General features: G+C 46.8%; 1 protein-coding gene across 6 annotated transcripts in view; it reads left to right on the top strand.

Moving 5' to 3' along the window:
* Positions 1 to 12,337, top strand: part of Fndc3b (fibronectin type III domain containing 3B) — a 288,833-nt gene that overhangs the window by 224,862 nt on the left and 51,634 nt on the right. For all 6 annotated transcript variants that reach the window (XM_076932205.1, XM_034499558.2, XM_076932204.1 and 3 more), the window contains exons 12-13: positions 9,929 to 10,053; positions 11,165 to 11,339. In XM_076932205.1, coding sequence (XP_076788320.1) covers positions 9,929 to 10,053; positions 11,165 to 11,339 — 300 coding nt within the window. The remainder of the gene's footprint in view (positions 1 to 9,928; positions 10,054 to 11,164; positions 11,340 to 12,337) is intronic.

Below are 12,337 nucleotides of genomic sequence, written 5' to 3'. Positions count from 1 at the left end.
CCCCAGTCTGTCTCACATACACACACCACGAGGGAAATCTGAAATCCTAGTTTTTATTCCTCCATGCTAGCACCTGTCGAAGGAAGGTACTGCTTGTCCGAGGTAAATGTTCTTCTGTCATTCCTAGTGACTGCACCTATGGGGGCTGGCGTGGGGTTGAGTGCTCACGGGGCATGTGTCCATCAGAGTTCATCTTTGGCTTTGTGTGGGAAGCTAGACCTTACCTGCTAAAGTGGTAGTGTTCATTACCTTGTGAGTCTTTACCACCCAATTCAAGGCTGCCAGAGAGCCTGGGGTGTGGGGAAGTTTCAAAGGAACTTAACAAGGGAAAGGGCTTAGGCTTCCACATCACAGCTCATCCTCAAAGGAAGTCAGGACAGGAACCTGGAGGTGGAGCTGATACAGTGGCCATGGAGGGTGTGCTGACTAGCTTTCTCAGCCTGCTTTCTTACAGAACTCAGGACCACCAGGCCAGGGTTGGTACCATTCATAAGGCTGGGCCCTCCGCCATCTATCACTAACTGACAAAAATACCTACAGCCAGACCTTATGGAGGCATCTTTCCAATTGAGGCTTCCTTCTCTCCGATGACTTTAGCTTCTATCAACTCGCCATAAGACTAAGTAGCACACCAGAACCCAGGAGCACAGGAGCCGTCTTTGAGGCCCTTGGCATTTATGTGTTATATGTACAGAGCGGGGTGGGGACTGATCACAAACATTTGTCACAGTCCCTTGTACCTGCTCTATCAATCTATATCTATTGTGCCAAGTCCATGTATACTTCAGTCAGCTGTCAGTTATACAGGTCACTTCTGTCTGTCTGTCTCCCTCCCTCCTACCCTCCTTTCCCCGCCCCTGTGTGAGTGAGTTCGAGATAAACATGTGGAAAACAGAGGTTGGTTTCAGATTTCATCTTCAACCCTCTTCACCTTGCTTTTTGAGCCAGAACTCTGTGAGTTAACACTCAACACTGCCACCAGCCTGGGCAGCAGGCTCCCGGCCATCTTGCCCCACCTCCCCAACACTGGTATTCCAGGTGCATGCTACCTCAGGTGCCCTGGGATCGAGCCATTCCCCAGCTCCAGTCATTTGCTTGTCCAGAACTGCCTCCGTTCCTTCCTCTTCTACTGGGACGTTCCCAACATATTTCCTGCACTCATCAGAGCCCAGATGCACAACAGAATCTGGACAATCGTGTAGTGAAGCCATGTCAGCTTCTCTAAAGCAAGGCCCTGGTGGCTATCCCTGCCTGTCTCAGGTAGCCACAACTCCCATGGGAAACTGGGGATGAAAGGTATGCTGATTATTCCCTGTATGCAGCCACAACCCACCCCACCCTTATGTCTCTACTGTGTCTATGAGGGTAGAGCAGGGCCTGGCACTAGAAACTATAAATCCACCCAGATGTGGAGTGTCCCCAGCTCCCCCTTGTGAGCCCCCCTATTATATAGCCTGCTGAGTATATCTCAAGCCAGTATTTATCTTTGATGTTGCCCAGAGTCTGCCAGTACTGGAACAACGTCTAAATATAGATGCATGAGCAGACTAAACCATAGCATAGAGCCTGGCAGAAGTTCATTTGGCCAGTGCAGCCTTATTTCTTTTGGTTTTCAATTGAATTTCTATCACATTAAACTATACTGCTACAGAAAGTGCCCAGCTCAGTTCCTTGGTCCATGTCTGTGCCCCATAACCTAGGTGACACTCCACAATCAGCTTCATGTAACTTATGTAGCAGGCAGTAGTCACCCTGGAAAGCACAGTCAGAACAGTGGGCAGAGAGAAAGGAGGCAAGCATGTGGCCAGAGAGAGCTCGTTCACCGTGGGGTCTGGCACCCTCAGCTCAGCCATTGGATGTATGTGTTCACATGGGTGTGTGTGGAGGCCGGTGTCATTCCTCAGGCACTGTCCACATTCTGTTTTGTGTTTTTGAGACAGGTAGCCCAGGCAGCCCCGGAACCTGTGTGTCTCTGCACCCCCAGCTCTGGGATTGCAAGTGTGTGCCACTGCACCATTTTATTATATGAACTGAGATACAGATTTGGTCCTTCTGCTTCCTTGGCAAGCGTTTGCCAACTCAGCTGTCCACCCCATTCCCGTGTGCCAAGAATGAAGATGGTGTGGAAAATAAACAAGGGGACATTTCTAATCTATTAATTTCAAGGCAATCAAAAATACCAGCCAGCTTCAGTGGTGGGTGCCAGTTTTGTTGGACATGCCCTCGTCCGGCACTGGTGATGCCAAGCTAATTGGGAATGCTAGCCAGGGCATCACAGCACCCACAGTATACAGAATTACTCTGGCAGGCAAACGCAAGCCTGAATTAATTGGGGTGCTCGTGAATTATGTGTGTAGAATTAGCCCAGAAGTGTTAAGTTCCTGAAGCAGAAGCCAGCCCTTGTAGAAAGTCCATCTTCCCACATACTGAAGACAGCTGCCCTGAGCATAGTCAGTAGAGGAGAAGCTACCGGAAAAAGTATTTCTTACTGTTTTCAATCTTTTCATTACATTCTTTGTCAAATTAACACAAACAGAAACCTCCTGTTTTTAAACCCATTTTTAAGCTTAAAAATTAGTCAGGTCCTGTAAACAGAATCAAGTCCTTTTTAGTGTACCTCCTACCAGCTTTCAAGCCGGCTGCCCCATTTGTAAATTGGCTTTTCTCCTGAATCTCTTTCCCATTGTGTTCTCTAAGAGAACTAGAAGCCGGCCTAGGAGTGGAGGTCCTGGGAAAAGCTGTTTTATTTGTGCAAAAACCCTTGGAATGGCATGCTAAAAAGTCTTAGCCCAGGGACTGGGAATGTATCTCAGTTGTACAGTGTTTGTCTATCTTGTGTAAGCCTCTAGGTTCCATCCTCACTATTGTTCAAGAGAGAGGGGGGGAGGAAGGAGGGAGGGAGGGAGGGAGAGAGAGATGCAAAAAAGAAGAAAAAAAAATGTTTTGCTTGGTCTAAATTGCAATTCTGTAAAATGAAGTAACTACATTGCCCCCAAGAGGCATCGAGGATTAATCATTGTTGTCTAGACGTCTGACTGTGACTTCAGCAACTACAGTACTTTTCGAAAGCCATTTGAAAGGTCCTTAACTCTATGGGATGCCTTTGAGAGGAAATGTGTGTAGCTTAGGGCATTGGAACCTGTTATTCAAGCACTTGGTATGTGAGGTCACGGTTTTCTGCAGGCCTCTGTCTCTGTAGTGCAGACATAGGATAGAAGTTGGCTGAAGTTAAGACCAGGGACATACGGAGTATGGAATTGTAGAACATGTTATCACAGTAATGGCTTCCAGTTGTCACATTTTTAATGTGGTTACTTTTGAGATACCCGTGTATGTTACAAGATGGCCTCAGCCTTGCTTGGTAGACTAGTTTGTCTTTAAACTCTTGCCTTGGGCCCCATGTGCAGAGATCACAGGTGTAGGCGAATCCCTCATTTGTGAAGCACTGGGCACCAAACCCAGGTCTTTTAAACACCCAGTCACTTACTTTCCTGGATCTGAAATGGGGTTTGGACTCAGCTTGGGAATGGCTGACCAGCACTGAATTCTGAGTGATGGTTGGAAGGGATCATTGATCCAGTGGGAGACTGAGGCAGTTTCATTGTCATTGTAGAGGTCTCTGCTGGGTTGGGATTTCTCACAGCGTGGCATGCTCAGCGTGGTCATGATGGCAGAGTGAATGCCCAAGCACAGAGGCAGAAGCCCCATGTGTCACTCCTGTACCGTGGATCTGAAAGACCTATGTGCATTTAAGGCCTGGAGAGTGACTATGTTTCCAGATAGGAATGAAAGCATTCCATGTCCAGAGTCACTCCCTGTGGCCTAGGCTTCGTTTGACTGCCTCGATAAACCATCGGATGCTTAGACGCTGTGCCCTCAGGCTGTTATATACAAGATCGTGGACTTCTCAGCACAACGTGTTTTTTCTGTTGTGTGTTCAGGTAAGAAGGAAGAGCAGAGAAAGAAAATCAGAGAACTCAAGAGGCAGGGAGGGAACCCCATGCCGACACAAAGAGACAGAGAGTGACAGAGGGAGGGACAGAGGAACAGAGGAAGGGAAGAAGGATTTGGTAAGAGGGCAGGACCCAGATGCTATCCTCAGCACAGCTCAACACACTAGAGGACCAGGACTGTGCGTGGGTGCTTCTTCTCAGTCCCCAGGGAGAACAGTCCCCTGTCTACCACTGTCTGCTGCCCCTGAGAAGCAGGATTGCTCTGCATCCCTCAAGTTGCTCACCACAGTTCAACAGAGTGGGCTTTTTGTTGGGTTTTTTGTGTTGTTGTTGTTGTTTTTTCTTTGGAGGAAGAATAAATTACTTTTCTAAAGGTATAAACTTTCATAATAACCAACTTTAAATTTCAAGTATAGGTCAGGAAGAAATATTTAAATAGGCAGAAAGGGTAAGAAAGAAGTGGAGTACAGTGCTTGAAATCTTTTACATGTATGACTCATCCCCAAATTTCATTTTAAGATAAGGCATCTGTACTCTTTGTGGAAAAGGATTGTTGTCCCTAGAGTGACCATTACTTCTTAAAGGTATTTGCAGAAGCAGGTCCTGCTCTGCCATGAGCCCCAGTCTCTCACCCCCACCTCTCCATGCTTGGACCGTTTGATAGGCCAGAAGAAGTTACAGGCTATTGCCATTCCCCAGAGGGCAAGAGTCCCGTAGAACACAGTGTAACATGCACACTAGCGCTAAGACTGCAACAGATGTGAGATGTGTGCTGTGCTCCCTGAAGATGGTGGTTCCCTTAGGCTGTGGGGGCAGAAATAGAAGCAATTGCTTGCCCTGCTTCAGATAGTGAGATGTGCACCATAGGCCCGGTGAACCATGGCAGATAACCTTGTGGTGAACAGGCTTCTAAAACACACCACAGGGTTGAAGGGGTGAGCTGAGTGTAGTTTTCCTTCCATGAACAGAGAAAAAGGGAGCAGGGATGGGATCTCAGGGTTGGGAAGGTCTGTAGATGCCGTGAACAGGAGCCAGCTGGCTGGCAAGACCAAGTCTTTTTCTTCGAGAGCAGTTTTGACCAGGAGTTTGAGGGTCGGGGCAGCACCTGAACTGGCACTATCAGGCTAAAAGCAAGTGGGGATCGTAGCGTAGAACTTGGAAAAGGAAGCAGGCCAGGTTTGGAATGTCCGACCCCAAGCCAAGCGAAGCATCCCAAGGCTGGTCTGCACAGTTTGTACTTCAAGACTGTCTCACATTCTAGTAAAGATTAACACTGCCCTCAGATGAACTCCAGAGTGAGCAGTGGAAACAAGCAGGGGCATGCCCAAGTTTATGAACGGAAGCAAGCCAGTGAACCTGAAAGGCAGGCGGCCCTCTCTTTTTGACTCACAGGCTCTGGCAGTGAAGTCAGGTCAGAACATGGCAGGGGTTATTTCAGTTCATGTCAAAGTAGGTCAGCAGCCTTAGGAGTCAGGTCTGCCTCAAAATGTCCAGGGGTGTGGGCTTGGCGCCTCACACTCATTGCTCCAGTTGGGTTAAACTTGTCTTTCGTTTTCTACCAAGAATAGGATGAGCCTGCCTTCACATCTGCTGCTCCAGATTGCGTGTGTTTGACATAGCCGGTGCACCATGCCACAGGCCAGGTGCTGATGGGGACTCTGCTAGACTCTCCTCTGCACCACACCAGGGATGGCCCAGATGAGAACTAGGCCTGACCACAGCTGTCCCGCGGCCGGGGGCTGGCTGGATTGTTGTGAAGGAGGGCTAAAATACCTAGGGATGCTGTCCATTTCTGTTAAGCCATTTAGTGGGACAGCATTGCCCAGTCTGACTTTAGTTATGAAAAGAGAGGGAGGGAGGGAGAGAGGGAGGGAGGGAGGGAGGGAGGGAGGGGGGAAAGGGAAAGGGAAAGGGAAAGGGAAAGGGAAAGGGAAAGGGAAAGGGAAAAAGGGAAAGGGAAAGGGAAAAAGGGAAAGGGAAAAAGGGAAAGGGAAAGGGAAAGGGAAAGGGAAAGGGAAAAAGGGAAAGGGAAAAAGGGAAAGGGAAAGGGAAAGGTAAGGTTTGATTTCCTGGGCCAAGGAGGTGAAATAGTTGTCACTCAAGCATAAGGACCTGAGTTCAACTCCCAAAACCAGGTTAAAAGCTGTGATTTTCCAGTCTCAAGCATAGGGAGGTAGACAGCCTAACGAGATCAGTGAGAAACTGTGTCAGCACCAAGGCTGTCCTCAGGCTGTGCACTCACACTCACACACAGATATGTGCAACTGAACATGTATAAGCACAAACACATGCACAATCAGTTTTCTAGGTAAAACACATTCCAGCAAACCTATGTCACTTTAGTTAGATTTGTTAGAAGAGGGAACGGAATCATCTGGAGACACACTTCTATTACATGGGAAAGCCATGGTCTACGCTAAGTAAACCTTCACTGACAGTGAAAGCTTAAACATATTTAATTTCTGGTTTAAAAAATCATAAGCATTCATATATCATATATCATCGATTTGTGGGAATCTGTCAATCTTCTATCTAAAGCATTAGCTGGTTTTTTTTTTTTATTATTTTATCTGCCTCTATCCACATAAAATAGTATTTTGTTTGTAGATTTTGTTACTAACCAGGATCCTACTTGATTTGTAAACATTCCCCAAACTTTCTATATATTTTTGGAGGGGGAGTTCTTTTACAAATGTTATTTATTGTGTTCTGTTGTTGTTGTTTTGTTGTTTCGTTGTTGTTTTCCTGTGCTTTTTGCCAGGCAGGGAGGCTGTCCAGGACAGTGCATGTCCCTGACCTTGGTCACCTGGCAGTGACTTGCTGCATCTCTACTCCCTAACCTCTCAGCTGGTAGCCCCTTTTGGAACTGCAATACCTTTTGTAAATGTCTTTTTTTTTTCCTTTCCAATACCTCTTTAATATGAAGCCTGCCATGTATGAATGCTTTCTTTTTATTCAAAACCTTTTTCTCTTGTGTGAAATATTTTGATGGCCTGCCTGCTCATGGATTTGCTTTATACTGTATGACTTCTGAAAAGCTTTAATTTTTGATCTCTGAAAAAGCTTCATTACCTGATCAAACTCAGCAAATATTGTTTCTAAAATTCAATTCCAAGTTCAGTCAGCCCTTAATCTTTCTACATATTCCTAAGTTCTACCTACATCACAGCACACCTCAGGGGTTGTTATTAAGGAAAGCTTGGGGGCTAGAGAGAGCTCGGCAGTTAAGAGCATGTACTGCTCTTGCAGAAGACCTGAGTTTGAGTGCCAGCAGCCCCTCCAGATGCTCCACATCTGCCTGTAACTGCTGTCTCAGGGGATCTTACGCTTCTTTTGGCCTTAGCAAGAATTGCAGTCACATCCACAAGCCCACCCTGTATAAAAGGAAAAATAACTAAGAAGGAAAGCTTGGATCGTTATCTAAAGGGGCTTGGTTGCTTCTCTTTAATGTCAGAGGGAATGTCTTGAGGAACCTGGGACATTGCCATCTCCAGATCTCTAGTGACCCCCTTGAAAAGAGAAATTTACCTTCTGTTAATTAACTCTCCTTAAGTTGTAGACAGAATGGCTTTTACATAGTAAAGCAAACCAACTAGTGAGGAAAAGACTGACTTTTATTTACGGGCTATAGTTCTAAGTACCAGAAATGGACAATGGAGGCCAAACATAGAAATAGGAAAAATGAGGCACTGAGGAGAAACCCACACAGGTTTGGAAGGAAAAATAGCCTGGTTGGCAGTGTGTGCCTTTCTCGGACTGTTTACTCTGGGCTCAGAAACAGGAGGAAGAAAGGAAGCTCTCACTGCCACTAAGATGGTTGTGAACAAACAGGATGCACATGTAGTGTAATCTGACACTGGACGGAACTATGCTGATACACATAAGCAGTTTTCCCGTGAATAAATCTACTATATATCAATCTGAGCATTCAAGGTGAAAGTCAGTGCAAGTCAACAGTGTACTGGCCACACAATGGTTTTGCTCTGTCATGCTGGAACATGCTCTGCTCCTTAACTTCCACCTGTCCATCCTGCACCTGAAGGTATTTGAACACTTGACAGAAATGAACTTTAAATCTTACAGACTGTCAGGGCTTCCATGGGAGACAGTGTCCTCTTGCTTGGGGAGAAGATGGGTAGTTGGATTATAAATGGGACTTACACTGTTGGAATACTGTGTGTTTATGTTTAGTCTGTCTGCTCTAATGTGTTTGTTCTTAATTACATGTCACCTGGAATGTGTTTTAGCAGTCTATATTCAGAGCCTGCTTACAGAAAAGAGATTCTTAAATTGGCTTAGATGAAAACTGCTGGCTTCCTGCTTTAGGAAGTAATTTGTGAGTTTCAGACATATTCCTGGAGTCTCTGGACTTGACGAGAACATTCACTCTGTTGTGACTTTGTTAGTTAATAATGTAGGGTTGTTTGGTTTTGTTTTAAACAGGGTCTTACCATGTATCCCTAGCTAGCTTCCAACTTAATATGTAGACCAGGTTGGTCCAGAATTTATGGTGATCATCTTGCCTGTGCCCCCTGAGGGCCAGAGTAGCCGGTGTGCACCACCATGCCTGGCTAGTGTGTCTCCTTGTTTTCATGATCCAATAAGATGATATGCTTTGCAAGTGGAAATATTGTTCAGAAAATTGCTCATATGAATTTTTATGTCTCTCATGGGCCAGCTTAAATGGTCTTTTTCCTTAAATGTAGAACTTTGAGACACCAACTGTAGGACTGAGCCTAGAGACTTGGGCTATACTCCAGCTAACTCAGGAGACTGGTGACAGAGAATCACAAGTTCAAGGCCAGCTTGAGGAGCTATCTGTCTTAAAATGGATTCAGGGGATTGGGAATGAGTCAGCAGTAGAATGCTTTCCTGTCATGTCTGAAACCCTGGGTTCAATCCCCAGGACAAAAGACAGACAGACAGGCACCCTACGTGACAGGTTTTCTTTTTACACAGAAGAACTTGAAAACTCTTCCTAAGAAACTTAGAATGAATGCATGTTCTCTGTCTCTGTCTCTGTCTCTGTCTCTCTCTCTCTCTCTCTCTCTCTCTGTCTCTCTCTCTCTCTGCCTCTCTCTCTCTCTCTCTTTCTCTCTGCCTCTCTCTCTCTCTCTGTGTGTGTGGGGGGGGGAGGGGTGTAATATATAGGCATTCAACCAATATTCCAAGTTGTATCAGACAGTGAAGTTCAAGTCATGTGCAGTGGTTGAACTCTGTTGGGAAGAAAACAGATGTGGACAGGATAATTCAAAGGCTTGTGACCAGTATTTAGGAATCCATAAACAAACAGCTCACTGTGGCCTTAATATATCCAGGGGTTTGAGCCACTGTGACAGAAGAGACGAGAACCCTGCTGGGAGTCAGCTGCACAGATGGGGTTGGGGGGCATGAAGATTCCTGAGAAAGGACAGGCCACTTCCGAGGTGCGAGCCTTGGCTCTCTCAGACTCTCCCATGTTCAGTTGGCCATGGCCACCCACGAAAGTGACAAGGATCTTAGCGACCACAGTTCTTAACTGCCACATTGCCCTGTGTCTGAAAAGACCTTTCTGATGTAGTCAATTCAAACCTTGTTGGAAGCCTAAGTCCTCAGGGCCCTGGGCCTCTGTGGCAGATTTATGTGGCTTCTGTGTTTAGGGTGAGGCTTCCCTGTGGGGTGCTTTATGTTCAACATGGGTGCCTCTCAGGATGCCTGCCTTTTGGTGTCTTAATTCATCCAAACTAGAAATTTCAGCTTTTGTTTAAAATTCCTTCATTTTCTTATGGTAATTTGGTAGGGTGGTTTTTTTTTTTTTTTTTTTTTTTTTTTTGTATGCATTTGGAAATGCCACAGCAAACCTCTATTCATTTGCACAATAATTTTAAGTTTTTAAAAGAGTAAATCAATAACCCTAATGATGATAAACAGATAAGTGAAGAGTGCAGTGTTCTGGGGGACTTTCAGCTAGATGAGTGATCTCTGTGTTCTTCCAGGGAAAGAGAAACAGCGGTTTCAGACAGTGTTTCTTTGGGAGCCAGAAGCACTGCAAATTGACAAAGCTCTGTCCAGCCATGGGCTACACATTCAGGCTTGCTGCTCGGAATGACATCGGCACCAGGTATGGCGCCTCTTTTCCTTCTTGCCTGGCACCCTTCATGGCTTGGTTCTGGCTGTCTCTCACATATCCTGAAGGTAGGAGGAAACTGCCTCTGCACTGAGCATCTCTGAGAGCAAATCCTAAGGAGGGAGAAGGCCTCTGAGGTGGCAGGCCATGCTGGACTTTTGTCACCCTCACAGCTGTCTTTTGAAGTGCACTAGTGGTCTGGGGGGGAGGGGGGGCGGTGCTGAGGGAAGTCAGCAGGAGAGCTTTGTAAAGGAAGCCTGCCCCTCCCCCACACCTGTTCCTATTCCACCTCACTTTTAATGGGCCTGTTCTCCAGAGCCTTCTTTTTCATTTCTGTGACTGTTGCTGATACAAACGGTTGCTGAGCAGCCATTATCATCAAGTCACAGAGCAGGAGAAAACCTGGGCTGCCCCTGCTACAGGTATCTCTAAGGCTGCAGAAGGAGTGAAAAAAAAAAAAAAACCACTCCTCATTTAGGAGCCTGCTGATTAAGGGGCTTTGAAAATAGACGTCTCAGTTCTTATTATTAGGCACCTCTTGATCAAGAGAACAAGCTCTTCCTTTCATGACTACATCTTAAACAGTACGCTCTGCGGTGGCCCTAGCCTAGACAGCCTTTCTGAAGCATCAGGGTTTTTAGAGCTACCTCCCAGTGCCTGGAAACCAGTATAGCATAAGAGTTTTCTGACTGGAACAGTTGGAATGATAAAGGCGTCTATGGTTGAGCTATTTTTAAGTGAATTAGAAGTGCCCACAGACTAGGAAAACTGTGAAACTCGGGTTCCAACGGCAGAGTCTCTTGTTGGTACCCACATTCTTTTGAAGTCCCTCGGTAGCCGCTACTCTTACCTTGATAAATATGGTGCCATGGTGTGCTTTTGAGGGAAATAAAATCGCAGGCCTACTCTCTCATGACTGGGCATGCCTTTGTTATGTGTCGATGATAGGCCCCAGTGGGGCAATTGGAAGCTCTGGTGGGACATCTGCTGTATACAGGATCCTTTGCTGCCACACACCAGTGGGGCTGGATAGAGGCATACCCTTTTAGAATGCTAGGACTCCTGACACGGTCCTCATATGTCTCCTGTGCTCATTCCTCTGCAGTGGTTACAGCCAGGAGGTAGTGTGCTATACATTGGGTAATATCCCCCAGATGCCTTCGGCACCCCGGCTTGTCCGAGCTGGTGTCACCTGGATCACGCTGCAGTGGAGCAGGCCAGAAGGCTGCTCGCCTGAGGAAGTGATTACCTACACCCTGGACATTCAGGAGGATGAGAACGTGAGTCTTGCAGACCATACTTCATCACAACACCTTACTAACTGGCCATCATCCCTTTCCTTCCCAAACTCAGCAGATGGCTTCTGGTCTCTTCAGCTGGAGTCATCCAGTAGCCCCAGATATAATCAACCAGCAAATCTTAAGCTTTCCTTCAAAATTACCCAGAAACCTAACAATCTTTACAGTTGCCACAGCTAAGGTGGCCTCTTAGGCCCAGTCTTCTTCTTGCCTTGAATGAACGAGTGCAGCAGCCCCTCATTTGTGCCCCTGATGTCACTGTCATGTGTTGTAGTGTGATCTCTGCTGCACAGTCACAATCCCATGGCACCCGGCCACCATGCAGAGGAGGCTCAGCTCTCCCAGTGCCCTCCCACCTACCCAGTTCTGTATGCTTGAGTTTGTCACTGGCCTTTTTGCTCATACCACGGTGCCCTGGCCTCATGGGCTGGCATGTCCTCTGCCCTCTGCAGGGAGGGCCTTGAAGATACCTTTCTCCCTTCTCCTGGTTTCCTTCCGGTCTCTACTCTGTCATATAGAAGTGTCTGTGGTGGTAGAAATGTCCTATAGTTTATGCTGGACATGTGGTGTGAGCATTTGAAATCTGGCTGCTGACCTACGGACCTGAGTTTTAACTAAGTTTGAATCTCTAGAGCCACTCGTGGCTACTGTACTTCATCAACCCACACTGCTGTGGCAGGGCCTCAGGAGCTCTGGCAGCCCGCCTTCACCTCCATAGCCTTCAGCCGGCAGCACCACACAGCATGCCTTCTGTTTGTGTTTAGGGTTTTCTTTCTTAAACTGCCTCCTTACTGATGTGTAAGAACTTGTGGGCCAGGCTCTGAACATCTTTTAGCAGGGACCATTCTCTTGAGCCTTATGCACAGAAGGTTGTTAAGGAGGGAGGGAAGGAGGAAGGGAGGATGGATGCCTTTCCCCTTCCAAGCTCTACTTCCTCTCTTAGCCAGAGGGAACACCATGAGCTCAGGAACCTCACCTGT

The sequence above is a fragment of the Arvicanthis niloticus genome, chromosome 4, assembly GCF_011762505.2.
Source record: "Arvicanthis niloticus isolate mArvNil1 chromosome 4, mArvNil1.pat.X, whole genome shotgun sequence".
NCBI lineage: Eukaryota > Metazoa > Chordata > Mammalia > Rodentia > Muridae > Arvicanthis > Arvicanthis niloticus.
This window is presented reverse-complemented; position numbering and strand designations above follow the sequence as displayed.